This window comes from Cyprinodon tularosa, unplaced genomic scaffold (genome assembly GCF_016077235.1).
Source record: "Cyprinodon tularosa strain WSP-4 unplaced genomic scaffold, ASM1607723v1 ctg238, whole genome shotgun sequence".
Lineage (NCBI taxonomy): Eukaryota > Metazoa > Chordata > Actinopteri > Cyprinodontiformes > Cyprinodontidae > Cyprinodon > Cyprinodon tularosa.
In genome coordinates this window covers 759,935-776,392 of record NW_024038890.1, presented here as the reverse complement: position 1 = coordinate 776,392, position 16,458 = coordinate 759,935, and the positions used below count along the sequence as shown (strand labels likewise).

Below are 16,458 nucleotides of genomic sequence, written 5' to 3'. Positions count from 1 at the left end.
TCTAACAATTATATTTAGTCACACTACACTATATGCCATATTTATTTTAATATAATTGTTCATTTATTTATATATTTTTTTTTTATTAAAAACCCTATATTAAAATCTGCTCTCTAGCACATGAGGTGCTGTATAAGATATAAACACTGGAAACCAGATCTTTCAAGTATATAACATGTAAAAAAAAAAAAGTATATTTAGCACATATTTAGAAACCAACCATGCATTACTTTAAAATAACAGATAATTTTAATCCATAAACTAAACTGATAGAAAAACACATACAAAATGAGGATGAACAAAGATAAAGCATAATTAATGAAGAAAATATTAAAACTGACAGTGAAATAAACCCTTGAAATACTTTATCCTTTTTAAATTTTGAAAAAGCCAAACCAGAAATTGCAAGGCGCTGTAGGTCAGCCACAAATATTATTCCAATAATAACATAAAAGTCAATGAGCGGTTACAATAGGCCCTCCTGCCAGTCTTTGAAAATGGATCATTACAAGTAGTGATGTCTGTGATATTTATATTTCTTTGTATTCGCCTTGATTTCTGATATTTAGTCAGAAATACAAAGATTTGGATAAATTGTTTTACTAAACTACAGAAGAGGATTAGGGCCCCTGAACAAAAAAAGAAAAAAAAAGTGAACTGATTTTTAAATATTATTTCAATTTAATATGGGGAAATAAGTCAGAATTCTGACTTTAAACTCAGAATTCTGACTTTTTTCTCAGAATTCTGACTTTAATCTCATAATTTTGGATTGTAATGTAGATGGGCACCATGAAGGAAGAGATGCAATCAGCTTCACTGACAAAAATGTGAGCTGTTTGAGAGGGCCAGTAACACATTGGTGAAAAATGACAGAATTAGGCAACTTTTTACAGAATATGAGATTAAATTCAGAATTATGAGAAAAGTCAGAATTATTAGATTTGAGTCAGAATAATGGGATTAAAGTCAGAATTATGAGAAAAAAAGTCAGAATTATGAGATTAAAGTCAGAATTATGAGATTAAAGTCAGAACTACGAGGAAAAAGTCAGAATTATGAGATTAAAGTCAGAATTCGGAGATTGATCTCCGAATTCTGATTTTTCAGTGGCCCTAATCCTCTTCTGTACTAAACGGCGTGGATTTAAAAGCTTAAAGAGCGCCCTCTGGTGACAAATCATGCGAACTTGTTTCAGTTTCACTATGAAATACGAGTTATCCGTTGGTTACTGTTTTAACATGGCTATTAAGATATATGACCTAAATACATAAAAATAGCCGCAGGAAAATGAAAATACTGAATAAATTTGGAGGAAGAATAAAGACAAAAAGCATGCGTTCTTTCCCGATCATGGTAACAAGCATTTTGATCCATGCGCCCTCATTAATGTTTTTGGTCCTGCAGCGCGTGCAGGCAGACTGAGCCCTTTAGGGAGGGTGCAGCTTCCTCTCCAAAGGAGGAGTTCTCCGTTTCCCCAGTGAGACCCTCCTCTACATTAAACCACAAACTTCTGCTGCTCTGCTCTGTGAAGGCTCTGTCGCTTCAGCTGTTTACCTCTGAAATCTGCAAAGGAAAAGTGTGGTAAGTTTCCTTAAAGACATTCCGCATCCTGCACAGCCATTTTCCAGTTTGTTTGTCCTTTTGCGAAATCCCACAGAGAGGAGTTTCTATATGCTAAAAGGCGGATTATAAGAATAGGAAAAACTGTAATTTTGGTATGGATTTCTAATCCGGATTTCTTTTTTTCGTTGCTTCCTGCCTCAGATTTCCTCTCTCTTTGGGAAAAGAAAAACAAAAAACAAAACACTAACAATTTTTAAACACTGCTCTGACTCTGGGCTCTTCTCTTAGCTGATAACATGGGGCTGATCCTGTCAGGATATCTGCCAAGGAAGGAGGACCCTGCTGCACCCCTGTCTATTGTCACCATCGCTCTGTGTGTTTTTACCCTGGTTCTGATGGCCATCAGGGTAAAACAGAACCACAGATGTTTCTTCCCCTACCGCCATGACTACCAGCTGGAGAAAACAAAGTTCCCTCCCCCTCCGGGCCCCAAGCCCTGGCCCATTGTGGGCAACCTGCTCCAGATGGGTGACCAGATGCATCTCACTCTCACTTCCCTGGGACTACAGTATGGTGATGTTTTCAAGGTCATGGGAGTTTTTTGGTCTGAATTACTGTTTAGGATGTAGTAATTGAAACATTTTCAAACACTAATTATGTGCATCTATCTTGAGGGGTTATAAGCCACCCATTTCAGACATTATTTTTCCAGCGTGAATTCACAAAACAATAGACCTGGCTGTGCAGATCTAAATTCAAGTTGGATTTTTCTGCCTTCTATAAGATAGAAATACAACAAGTCTCAATATAAGTACTCATTTATGTCACTTTGTAAGAGAAATAAATGTTGTTGTTTTTTAGCCGCTTCCAATAAGTTTCTGGTATAATTTTGGCTGGACAATTAATTAACTCCACAATCAATGGTGGAGTCTTGCCCAGAGCCAGAGGCGTAGCCAGAAATTTTTATAGGGGTGGCCAGGCAATAACCATTAAACACTGAGGGGTGGCTGCAAGTGGATTGGCACTAAAACCCCAGGGTCAGGCCAAAGATACAGCCTTTGCTAACAAATAGATGCATATATTTAAACATCTGTGCTTTCTTAGATAAAAGGCATAGTGGATAAAATTCTTTTGAGTTCTGGGGCATAAATCTTTTCCATTGTCATTACTTACCTACTTGTATCAATAATCATTCTGCATAAGATTGATATTTACAAGTACTAATACCTACATAATTTGATTATTCAATACTTTTTTATTAAAATAGTTATTTATATCTATGATTTCACTGAAGACTCCTAGATGACTTGTTGAGACATCTAATTTTTTCTTTACCCCATATAACAAAAATTCGACTTCTGAAAAGAGCATGAATTCTGTACTTATATTTATTGTTACTATATTGATGTGCATAATTAGCCACAGTGTTTTCATTAAGGAATACATGGAAAAAAATAGTATGTAATATATGAAAAATTAAAATCAATATTCCACTTGAGAGTATGACACCTGCCACCATCTGTATTAGAGGGTAAAAAATGGTAGGGGTGGTCACAGGGGTGGCCAGTGATTGGCTAAGTGTGGCCATGGCCACCCCTGGCCCCCCATCTAGCTCCGCCTCTGCCCACAGCAGACTTGTTCGCAATTTTCTCATATATCTTCATCTACATGAATTGATTTCTCTACAACCCTGCATTTAAAAATTGTACATAAATTAATAATTTGGTCAAATTAGTTAAATATACATTTCACAAGTACACCTGTCCAAAAGTAAAAACCCCTTTCAATGATGCTCCCACCACCATGCTTAAAGGGACAGTACCTTATTCTGCACAGCTTTAAACCATAAGCAAGGGCAACTCTTTTGTTTGACCTGTAAGCCCCAACCCAGCCTTCATTCATGGAGAATTTTTTTGCCACACAATAAACCATGTAAAACCATTTTTCTTGGAGAGATTATAATAAAATCAAGTAAAGGGTCTTTAAAGTTAATAAAGTATTTGCAGAGCCTTACCATGTCCCTTTCAAGCAGACATTTATATATCAGTTAACTGCTTAGATCCACATTAGGGAGACTTGCACACTTTTAGATGGTTTAGTTGGTCCCCAGTTGGTTTTGAACACCCTGCTAAATTTTCTTTAACTTAGGGGGTAAACCTTGGGACCGGTGGCTTCCATTTTGAATATTTGGCATTTTGATAGAGCCCAACCAAACCCTGATCCTAAAATCATTGAACTTGGATTAAAATCTTTACCAGGAAATAAAACTAATTTCAGAAACTAAAGCAATCCTCTCTATGGCAGCGATCGGATATGGTTTAGAAAATGTTCAGAGGCTTATTGATGTCTCTGAAAATCAGTCGCTAAGGTGCATCTTACTAAGGTACTATTGATCACATATTAACAGAGGTTAATGTGTTATTTTTACCATGAATTGAATATGGAAAATATGCATTAAGTTGAAACTTGTATCCCCTTTTTTAATTTTAATTAAAATTATTTCTTTCATGGTGAATCCAAATTGGAAAATGAATGTTTGAAATTTAAACTTTATAAGTTGCAATTAATTGAACACTCTTAGTTATGATTTGTTTATATAAACCTCTGACAGGCACTGTGTTTGTCTTTGCTTCAGATGCGTTTTGGCTCCTTAACAGTGGTCATCCTTTGTGGATACAATACTATCAGACAGGCACTGGTTCGTCAGGGGGAAGATTTTGCTGGAAGACCTGAACTTTTCACTTTTTCCGCCGTAGCCGATGGGACCAGCATGACCTTCAGTGAAAAGTATGGACCTGCATGGCTGCTCCATAAGAAGCTGTGCAAAAATGCCCTGAGATCCTTCTCGCAAGCTGAACCGAGGGGATCAGAGGCCACCTGCCTCCTGGAGGAGCAGGTGTGTGCTGAAGCTGCTGAGATGGTGGCGGTGATCCGGGAACAAGCTGCTAAGAGCCCTGAGCTGAGGGCTATAGATCCAGCAACGTCGTTAGTGACCTCTGTGGCAAACGTTGTGCGTGCCCTATGTTTTGGGAGGAGGTATGACCACAGTGACAAGGAGTTTCTCACCATCGTCAACATCAACAATGAGGTTCTTAAGCTCTTTGCAGCCGGGAACCTTGCAGACTTCTTCCCAGTGTTTCGTCATTTTCCCAGCCCTTCTCTAAGAAAAATGGTCCAGTACATTCAGAGAATGAACGGATTTATGGAACGAAGAATCGAGGAACACATCAGAACCTTCGATAAGGTAAAGAAGCCTGGTCATTCTGAAGAAATCTGTGTCTTAAGGTCTCTTACTTTACAATATGTATAATTCTATCTTTACTTTATTTAATTTATTTGATTAATGATGCAAATACATGGTTACTTAATTTTGGCCATTGCATATGTGCAACTTTCAGTTTATTCATAATTATTTACAACTCACTGTTTTAATCTGAGATTGCACACATAGAGGGATGGCAACCGTAGCCAGAAAAATAACAAACAAGTCCCCTGGGATGAACTTTTGTTTTTGTGCAGAGTGGCTAAAATGTTCGCACGCACTCTAATTAGGAATTACCAACCTAGTGGAAGACACGCGTCCCTCTATAAGAGGGCCAAGGTTTTATGATATTAGATCTAATAATAATAACTGTCTTGAGAAAACAGGCCATGAAATTGTTGGACATTTTCTGTATGTTTGGTTGCAGAACTGCATCAGGGACATCACCGATGCTCTGATTGCACTTTGTGAAGACAGAGAAGAGAATAGGGAAACATCTCTGCTTACTGACTCTCAGATAATCCACACCGTCATAGACATTTTTGGAGCAGGTAAGAACAACTGCTATAAGTACCTTGATAACATTACTGCTTTGGTTTTCCTGCAGCTATGCAGTTTTTGCTTTCTTAAGGTTTTGACACCATCATTGCTGGGTTACAGTGGAGCTTGCTGTACCTTATCAAGTTCCCCGACATCCAGGACAGAATACACCTGGAGATAGGTATGAAAAATATCAAGATTTAAACTGTTGGACCATGTGTATAATAAAAATGTAAAGCTTAAATGAGAGTGAGCGCCGCCTATCAGAACAGAAAGAATGTACGCAAAGCTAGATAGCGTGAGTCTGTCGGGTTTAATGAATGAGTCAGGGTCTTATTGTCCAAAAATAGCAGGTTGCTCATTAATGAATCCAAGTAGTACATCACTAATGAGCCTGAGTTTGTGTCTGCTGGTTTATTATAGAGACAATATCAAACTACAATAGTTCATAATGTGGGTGACGTGGTGAAGCTGGATCAAAGTCAAATCAGGCTTCAGAACAATCTGAAACATCTATAAATCAGATGAAAATGCTGCATTTGGGAGAAAAATTTGTTCTATAATATTCATGGAGATAACAAGCAGTATATAATTTTTTATATCTAAAGAAACAGGCATAAAAAGCCAACCGGCTCGAGAAGAACTCACCAAAGGTCAGCCTGTTTCTTTGCTGACATTGGAGATGCTTTTGATACGGAGTGATTGAACTGGTGCTGAATGTTCTGAGGCACTTTGCATTTTTCACAGTGACAGGAAGGGAGGGGGATGCTAGGAGGTGACAGGATGAACAAGAACAGGACAAGGCTCGGAGAGTTCAAGAGAGACACAAAGGCAGTGACACGCAAGGCTCTGAAGCCTGTAATTTACCATTGTCCTTAACTAAAACATCAGAGAGAATGAGGCTAAGAGGCTTTAGTTTGCTGGGTAGCTTTTTGACAAAGCCTTGATTTTCTTGAATGAGCATAAAATGGAGTATGATTGAAACACGATTTACCAAAGCCAAATAACATATTTTAAAGGTAGAACCAATGTAACACTTCTGAAATATGGGTTGTAGACATTGAAAACAATTAAGAAGCAGCAAAGTGACTTATCAGAAATCTGGAGGTGCTGCAGAGATCAGTTGGAGGGATAATCTGTTGACATAAAAACTCTGTGTCTATGTGTAAATCTTGCGATAATAGAGAAGCTCTGGTCAGATGGAACTAAACTTAAACTTTCTGGCCTGTTTGGCTGAAGAATAATACTGAACATCACCCAAGAAATAATGTTCACTGCTACTATAATGTTCTCAAGGTTGACATTTGATTCATTATTCTTTGTGAATACTTTGTTTAATCATAAACGTGGCAGCTGGTTAGAGTTATCGGGTAAATGAGGGATCTAAATCTGGGTCAGGTTCAACTTCCAGCACTATAACAACCCTAAACCTACAGTTACCTACATTTACAATGAGCTTGTGATTAGGGTTGGAACTAAATATTTTCTTTTTTTTTTGCTCATAATTAATCTGTTGAAAATTTTTTTGATTGACAGATTACTAATCAGACAACAAAATGTGCTTGATAGAGGATCATTTTTTTCTAGACAGTGAACTAAGTAAAGCTAAAACTATGCCTCTTATGAAAAGTGCATATGCACAGACAAAGTTTTTTTAAATTGTAAATCCTCAAACGTATATATATTTTTTAAAGTTTGGTCTTACTTTTTGCCTCTGACTTGGTTGTTCTGGGCCTGTTTCAGAATCTGTATACTGCATTTAACAAATATTTGTTTACTAAATTATTTTACAATTATTTGAGTATTTAATCAATCACAATGAATCACGGATATTGTTTAAGGCTTGCTGGTAGTGAAAGCTTATCCATGTGTTAGAATGACCAACTCTAAGTCCAATTAAGAATTTCTAATAAGATAGAGATACAGCTTTAAGAGTTTCCTTAATGTTCTTCAGCTATTTACCAAAGAAGAATGAAGAAAAAAAAGCCCAATGCTGGTAAATCTTTACACCGTTAGAATTGCAGCTGTAACTCTAAAAACCCATTATCAGAAATAGGGCTGAAACAATGAATCAGATTAATTGTGATTAATCGATTATTAAAACAATCTTCAACTAATTTAGTGATCGATTATTCATTAACTGGATTATAGAGACTCTAAAACATGCCTGTAACTGACAGAGCAAATTAGTTGGAGCAGTAATTATACCAAAATAGCAAAAAAAAAAACAACATTTTGTATTTAAGTTTTATTTTCCATTAATATTCTCTACCCAGAACTCCTGAAATTGAAATGTTTTAATTTGGTTTGATTCTTTAAAAAATCTTGTTTTAGGGTCCTTTTTTTTATCCGATTATTAATCAACTAATCCAAACAAACTGTCGACAGATTAATCGATTAACAAAATTATCGTTAGTTACAACCCTAATCAGAAGCATTACATCAAAAAGCTCTTGTTTTCAAATAAACTTTTTCGAACTCAGTAAAGCTTTACTCTCTGTCGATCTAACATGGAAAATCCCACTCACATATATGTATTTACTTTAACTGTGACAAAATATCATAAGGTTAAAGGGATATTAATACTACTAAGAAGTTTTTTCGTAATAGTTGAAAGTTATAATAAACAGCAAATAAGAAAATGTTCCTTTGGATCTGACGTCTCCTTTTCTTTTAAGATGAACACATTGGTTCAGCCAGACCTCCCCGGTTTTCAGATAAGCCCAGCATGGCCTTTACAGAAGCCTTCATATACGAGGTGTTTCGTCACTCTTCCTATGTTCCTTTCACCATTCCTCACTGGTAAGACCAGATCTTTCTGGCTTCAGAACATCAGCGGTTTCAGCACAAATAACGACCAAATTTTCCATATCTCTCTTTATCTCCAGCACCACCAGGGACACCATCCTGAATGGATATTTCATCCCAAAGGACACATGTGTCTTCATTAACCAGTATCAAGTCAATCATGATGTGTGAGTAGTCACAAGGGGAAAGGACTTATTGCTTTAAATAGGATTTACTACAAGATCAACTAGGATCAAGATCTCTGAGCGTTTATCTTCTTTTTCAGTACAGAATAAAATCTCTTTAAGTGATGCATTTAGGGTCCCTCCTAAAAGTAATCCTACCCCTTGAACCTTTTCATATCTTTTTTTTTGCTTCAACTACAATTATTATAGCTTTTTTTTTTTTTATAAAGGAGCAACACAAACAAGCATGTGTTTAAGTCGAGGAAAAAGAAAAGAAATAAAAACTATAAAAGTTTAGAGTTTATTTGTATTCAGCGTGCCTTTTTAAACACAACCTTTCACAGCTATTAAAGCTGTGAGTATTTCAGGGAACGTCTGTGGTAGCTTTGGATCTAGAGTTTGCTTATTCTTCACAAAATGGCTCCAACCCAGCCAGATTGAATAAAACATGTCTGTAAGCTAGTCTATTCTAAGATTTCAATATACTTAAATTCAAAGCAGGGGTCTTCAACGTTTTCCAGGCCGAGGATCCCCAAACTGATGGCGAGATAAAGCGGGGACCCCCTAATTAAACGCTGCCTGGCCAAAAAAAAAGTTGCCACCTGGATTCAACTAAGCAAATAGGTACGAGCCTCCTATAGGATAATTACTGCATGGGCGATTATCTTTCAGCTGGCAACAAGTTATTTAACCCCAACTGGTGCAATGACTTGCTTCTCATTTCCTAAACAACCATGTCGAAAGACACATCCTGTGGTCGTGGAAAAGATGTTAGTGTGTTTGAGAAGGGTCAAATCATTGGCATACATCAAGCAGAGAAAACTACTAAAATTGGGTTAACTGCCAACGCATTATTAAAAACTGGAAGGATAGTGGAGACCCATCATCTTCAAGGAAGAAATGTGGCCGGAAAAAAATCCTGAATGATTGTGATGTGGTGAGATCAAATCGAAGAAAAACAACAGTAGAACTCAGGGCTATGTTTAATACTGAAAGTAAGAGCATTTCCACACGCACAATGCGAAGGGAACTCAAGGGATTGGGACTGAACAGCTGTGTAGCCGTAAGAAAACCACTAATCAGTGAGGCTAACCGGAAAAAAAGGCTTCAATTTGCTAGGGAGCATAAAGATTGGACTGTGGAGCAATGGAAGAAGGTCATGTGGTTTGATGATTCCAGATTTACCCTGTTCCAGAGTGATGGGGGAATCAGGGTAAGAAGAGAGGCAGGTGAATAATTTTGCTCTGGGATTATTCAAGTATTTCTGACTCTGATTTTTCATTTATGGGACAGGTGTTGTGAATAGTAAGTAAGTAAGTAAACTTTATTTGTATAGCACTTTTCACAGACAAAGTCACAAAGTGCTTCACATGATAACATAAAAACAACACAAGGAAAACAGATAAAATGCAATAAAAGCTATAATAAATAAGGGAATAAAACAACAGGCTATGTGCTTTGGAAGGCTAGTGAAAACATGTGTGTTTTTAGCTGTTTTTTAAAGATGTCCACCAAGTCCAGAGAGCGCAGGGACAGGGGGAGTTCATTCCAAAGACGGGGTGCCACCGCTTTAAAGGACCGGTCTCCTCGGGTTTTAAAACGGGTCCGAGGAACCATAAGCAGATTTTGACCTAAAGACCGTAGACTACGGACCGATGTATACGGCTGGATCAGACCTGTCATGTAGCCAGGCGCCTGTCCATGAAGGGCCCTGAAGGTAAGGACCAGGATTTTAAACTTTATCCTGGAAGCAACAGGAAGCCAATGTAGGGACTTCAAGAGAGGAGTTACATGGGCTGTCCTATTTGTACGGGTCAGGAGTCTTGCAGCAGAGTTTTGGACAATTTGTAGGCGACCCAGCTCCTTCTTGCTCAGACAGGTAAACAGGCTGTTACAGTAATCCAGTCTTGAAGAGAACGAAACGGTGCCCAGCTTGAAAGAGCTCCTGTGTGTCGCTGAATGTGTGCATCAGTGGTGTCAATAGTACACACATTTGTCACACTCTGGTAAAAGTTTTAGTATCAACTTGACCTCTTTACTCAAGTAAAAGTGAAAAAGTATGTGCTCCAAAAACTACTACTACTATTAGTATAAAGTAACCTTTAATTCAATTTTCAATTCAGTTTATATAGCGCCAAATTCACAACACATGTCATCTCAAGGCACTTTACAGTTCAACCAGATCATACAGTCAAATTGATACAAAGTTTTCTATCTAAGGAAAACCAGTTGATTGCATCGACTCAAATACAATCCCTCACACTAAGCATGCTTGTAGCGACAGTGGAGAGGAAAAACTCCCTTTTAACAGGAAGAAACCTCCAGCAGAACCAGGCTCAGTGTGAGCGGCCATCTGCCGAGGCCGACTGGGGTTCAAGGAGACAGAAGCAGAGATACAAAAAGCAGCTGTAAAAGGCGGCCCCGTCCAGGAAACACACAGCCAGGCAGACAAGCTCCAAGGCAGATCCCATGCCAGAGGACGAAGAGAGCACATCCAGCCAGTCACGGTCAGAGAAACAGGACCACACTGGAAAACAGGCCGATCTCCAACATCTATAAACAAGGGTGTTGATGGAAGCAGCACAGCTGATGTTTCTTTCCAGGATGACGTCACAGCCAAACAGGAACAGACGAGGCAAAGCTACTCTGAGGAAAAGCAGAGAGAGCAGAAGGTTAGAGATTGAACTAACAGATTCTGCAGTTAGGAGAACAGAGAGAGAATGAAGCAGAATGATGAAATGTGGGTCCCTATGTCCTCCAAAAGTCTAAGCCTATAGCAGCATAACTATAGAGATAGCTCAGGATAACCTGAGCCACTCTAACTATAAGCGTTATCAAAAAGGAAAGTTTTAAGCCTAGCCTTAAAAGTAGACAGGGTGTCTGCCTCACGGACTAAAACTGGTAGTTGGTTCCAAAGGAGAGGAGCCTGATAACTAAAAGACCTGCCTCCCATTCTACTTTTAGAAATTCTAGGAACCACTAGTAAACCTGCAGATTGAGAGCGAAGTGCTCTGTTAGGAACATAAGGAACAATCAGATCTCTGATATAAGATGGAGCTTGGCCATTTAAGGCTTTATATGTGAGAAGGAGGATTTTAAATTCTATTCTTGATTTAACAGGAAGCCAATGAAGAGAAGCCAGGATAGGCGAGATATGATCTCTCTTTTTAATTTTCATCAGAACTCTGGCTGCAGCATTTTGGATCAGCTGAAGGCTTTTAACTACAGTTTGTGGACTTCCTGATAGTAAAGAATTACAATAGTCCAGCCTTGAAGTAACAAATGCATGGACTAGTTTCTCAGCATCACCCCTGGACAGGAGATTTCTAATTTTTGCAATGTTCCTCAGATGAAAGAAGGAAATTCTAGAAACCTCTTTGATATGGGATTTAAATGACAGGTCCTGATCAAAAATAACACCAAGATTTTTTACTTTATTATCTGAAATCAGTTTAATCCCATCCAAATGAAGTGACTGGCTAATCAGTTTCTTTTTCAGAGACTCTGGTCCAAAGACTATAACTTCTGTTTTATCTGCATTCAGAAGCAGAAAGTTAAGAGTCATCCAGGTTTTTATGTCTTCAAGACATGCCTGTAATCTATGTAATGGGTTAGCTTCATCTGGATTTATAGCCAGATATAGCTGGGTATCATCAGCATAACAGTGGAAATTAATCCCATGCTGTCTAATAACTCTACCAATTGGGAGCATGTATAAAGTAAAGAGAATTGGTCCTAGCACTGATCCCTGTGGTACTCCACAGGTAACCTTTGAGCGTGTTGAAGATCTATCATTAACATGAACAAACTGAATTCGATCAGATAGATAAGATTTAAACCAGTCTAGTGCTGTTCCTTTAATTCCAACAAAATATTCAAGTCTTTCTAAAAGAATATTATGGTCAACTGTATCAAATGCAGCACTAAGATCCAACAGGACGAGCACAGATACAAGTCCATTATCTGAGGCCATGAGAATATCATTAGTGACTTTCACCAGAGCTGTTTCAGTGCTATGATGAGCTCTAAAGCCAGACTGAAACTCTTCAAAAAGTTCATTATGGTGTAAGTGATCGCAAACTTGTTTGGCAACTACTTTCTCAAGAATTTTGGATAAGAAAGGAAGATTGGATATAGGTCTATAATTGACCAAGTCATCTGGGTCAAGAGACGGTTTCTTAAGCAGAGGTTTAATTACAGCAACCTTAAAAGCTTTAGGTACATATCCCTGTAACAGAGATAGATTAATCACATCTAAAATGGAGGAGGAGATCAAAGGGAATACCTCCTTAAATAACCTGGTTGGAACTGGATCTAACATACAAGTTGAAGGCTTAGATGAAGACAATAATTTTGCTAATTCAGAAAGTTCAACTGGATCAAAGCAGTCTAAACCCGGTTCAGATTCCATGACTACCACAGGTACAATCGCAGATAGAGGAGTGCTTATGATTTTATTTTTAATAAGATCAATCTTATTTATAAAGAATCCCATAAAATTATTGCTGCTAAGAGCAGGTGGAATGGACGGTTCAACAGAGCTATGGCTCTGGGTGAGTTTGGCAACTGTATTAAAAAGAAATCTAGGATTATTCTTATTCTTCTCTATTAATGAGGAGAAGTATGCTGCTCTTGCTTTACAAAGGGTCCTCTTATACAGCATTAAACCATTTTTCCAGACTAGGAAGGACTCCCGCAGGCCTGTGGAGCGATATTTTCTCTCCAGTTTCCTAGCATTTTGCTTCAAAGTACGCAGCTCTGCATTAAACCAAGGAGCAAGCTTTCTATTTTTAACGGTTTTCATTTTCAAAGGAGCTGCGTTGTCTAAGGCAATACGCAGAGAACTAGCAACCCCATCAACAAAATCATCAACCTGTGAAGGGGAATAAGCTATGCTTTTGCACTCTGCAGCACTGCTCAGCGACACAGAGGAGAGAGAAAGTGAAGCAGATTCTTTAAAATTTATAACTGCACTATCTGATAAAGATCTACTAAAATTTAACCTTCTTTTGGGGGAGGAGAACTCTGTTAAAGTAATCCTGAAGGTTATTAGAAAGTGGTCAGAGAGGACAGGGTTGTGAGGAAATACTGTTATTTCTTCACATTCTATGCCGTATGTCAGCACAAGATCCAAAGTATGAAAATGAGAATGTGTGGGACTATTCACATTTTGAACAAAGCCAATAGTGTCTAAGATAGCATTAAAGGCTGCTCTTAAGCTATCGCCTTCAATGTCAGCATGGATGTTAAAATCTCCCACTATGATGACCCTGTCAGTATTTAATACCAAATCAGAAAGGAACTCTGAAAACTCATCTAAAAATTCAGAGTAAGGACCTGGTGGACGATACAAAGTTACAAAAAGAAGAGGTTTTCTTGCCTTGAAATTTGGATCAGGGAAATTAAGGGTTAAATGTTCAAAAGAGTTGTAGGTATTAACTGTTTTGGGAGTAATCAATAAGTCAGACTGGAAGATTGTTGCTAATCCTCCTCCTCGCCCAGAACTTCTGGGTATGTGAAAATTTAAATAGCTTGAAGGAGTTGCCTCATTTATGCTCACATAATCCTCTTGCTGCAGCCAGGTTTCTGTAAGGCAAAACAAGTCAATGTGATTATCACAAATCAAGTCATTAACTAGTAGACTTTTAGAGGAAAGCGATCTTATGTTAAACAGACCGCATTTAATTGTTTTAACTTTTTCCCCAATTGGAGTTATTTTGATTTTAATTAGATTATCATGATTTACTCCTTTGGGAATCTTTGCTAATTTATTAGATTTTGGTCGTGGACAAGACACTGTCTGGATGGAGTAAAGAGTGGGTAACTGTAGAGAAGCTGCAGAGATGTGTGTTAAACTACAACTCTGCTTCCTGGTCTGCACCCTGGGTGGTCAGGGTTTTGGAGGACTAATAAATGTGGCCAGATTCCTAGAAAGAAGAGCTGCACCATCCAAAGTGGGATGGATGCCGTCTCTCCGAATCAGACCAGGCTTTCCCCAAAAGGATTGCCAATTATTAATGTAGCCCACGTTGTTTTCAGGACACCACCTAGACAACCAGCGGTTGAATGACGACATGCGGCTAAACATGTCATCACTGGTCAGATCAGGGAGGGGACCAGAGAAAATTACGGAGTCCGACATTTTTTTGGCAAACTTACACACCGAAGCAACACTAATTTTAGTGACCTCCGATCGGCGTAACCGGGTGTCATTACCACCAGCGTGAATAACAATCTTACTGTATTTAACCTTATCCTTAGCCAGTAGTTTCAGGTAGGATTTAATAAAACCAGCCAGGTGCCACTACATGAACTGAAAGCTCAATTTTTCGACTATTTTGAAAAAATTCTTTGAGATAGGGCCAAGGATGAGGGAGGTCTTGTTGGTCTCCATCTCCTGATCTGATGCTCTCGCCTGTGTCCGACCTTTCAGACATTTCAACATCTTTCTCTGAATCCGACATTGTAGCATAGCATAGACAATTCACGTTTACAGTTTGAAGAACACCTGCTTGCTTCTGATGATTTCCTTTAGCTAACCAATGAGTGTTTGCGTTATATGACTCATCCAATTACACTAGTTTTCACTAGATGTGGATGGCGCCAATGATCTGCATTGGGTGGTGCACATGACGTGAAATAAATATTTATAAACATTAAACCAAAGCCAAGAGTAACAAGTAACGTTTGTTTTAAAAATGTAAGGAATAGAAAGTATAGATACTTGTGTGAAAACTTGTGCAGTACCTCCGTGGACCCCCTAGGGGTCGTTGACCTCCATTTTTTTATATCAATGACTGTGAGTTTAGCCTTGTCCTGCTAGAAGTTAGAATTCCGTGTCAGATTTTAATCTATTCCAGCCTTTAACAAGTTTTCCTTTACATCTGACCTGTATTTAGCTGCATTGTCTTTTATATAAACTCTGACCTGTTTTTCTGCTGTACAAAAGTATTCACACCGCATAAACCTTTCAGTTCCTTGTTCGGTAGTGGTAATGGTGAGCGTTTGTGATTTAGATATAATTCAGTTAAAATATTTTCAACTCTGGTTGTAATTTGACAAAATCTGTGAAATTATTGTTGGAATTATTTACCAAGCTGTTAAATTGTCGTGTTTTTCATATTGATTCAGGGATCTTTGGGGGGACCCAGAGGAATTTCGTCCACAACGCTTCCAGGGTCCATCTGGACAGTTGAACAAGGAGCTGACAGAGAAAGTTTTTATCTTCGGCCTTGGGAAGAGGCGCTGTCTCGGGGATGGATTTGCCCGTTTGGAGATGTTTGTGTTTCTCACCATGCTGCTCCAATCTCTGCGGGTTGAAAATGTTCCAGGACAAGAGCTGGATCTCAGTACAGACTTTGGTCTGACCATGAAACCACGTCCGTACAAGATTACAGTCTCCCCCAGATTTTAGACCCTCTGAACACAACTCCTCAGAAAAGTTGGATCATTCATTACTGTTCACATACTACTAGAAAAGAACACCATCTGTATTAAACAACACTGGATGTTCAGGTCAAGCAGACTGCATTGGTGTTCTTTGAAAAGGTTCCAGACCTTATGTCCTACTAAATGTTAAAAATGTAGCTTCAAAACAGTCCCTCATTAACAGTCTACACATTGTTCACTTGTTATTTACAGTTAAACACTGAGAGGTGAAGCATTTTTCAGAGCAGTGATTGGTGCTTTCATTTTAGCCAAGATTCATCCCCCTTTCCTTTTTCCTTCCTCAGATTTAATCCTGTCATCTAAGTCGCGCTTCTATCTCCTCTTCCTTTAACATGGCTCCTGGTCATACGTTAAATACTTTATGCTCCCTTATAGTTGCACTCTTTGATTAAGCATTTTTGACTTGGATCTTTCTCTAATCCCCCTACTTTCTCTTTGTTTCCCACATTCTGAAATGCTAACAATCTCAGCCAACACCAGCAATGTAATGTGAAATGAGGCAGCTTATAAGATAAACCTCCTAAAATCTGTTGCCAGAGCTACAGACGAATGGGGCAGATATATCCTTAAAAGGAAAGTGTTGTGATCCAAATTTTTTTGTCCAGATTTTTTTTCCCCTTTCCCTGCAGACTCCTCAGAGGAGAAAGCATTTCCTCAGCACATACCTCC

The 16,458-nt window shown here is 38.4% G+C and overlaps 1 protein-coding gene across 1 annotated transcript; it reads left to right on the top strand.

Moving 5' to 3' along the window:
• Nucleotides 1-1,437: 1,437 nt before the first annotated feature.
• On the top strand, nucleotides 1,438-15,857 carry LOC119784931 (cytochrome P450 1A1). Its single transcript, XM_038287236.1, has 8 exons — nucleotides 1,438-1,584; nucleotides 1,855-2,153; nucleotides 4,202-4,810; nucleotides 5,256-5,379; nucleotides 5,460-5,549; nucleotides 8,047-8,170; nucleotides 8,257-8,343; nucleotides 15,472-15,857. The coding sequence occupies exons 2-8, from the start codon at nucleotides 1,863-1,865 to the stop codon at nucleotides 15,752-15,754; spliced, it is 1,608 nt and encodes a 535-aa protein (XP_038143164.1). The 5' UTR covers nucleotides 1,438-1,584; nucleotides 1,855-1,862; the 3' UTR covers nucleotides 15,755-15,857.
• The last annotated feature ends 601 nt before the right edge of the window (nucleotides 15,858-16,458 follow it).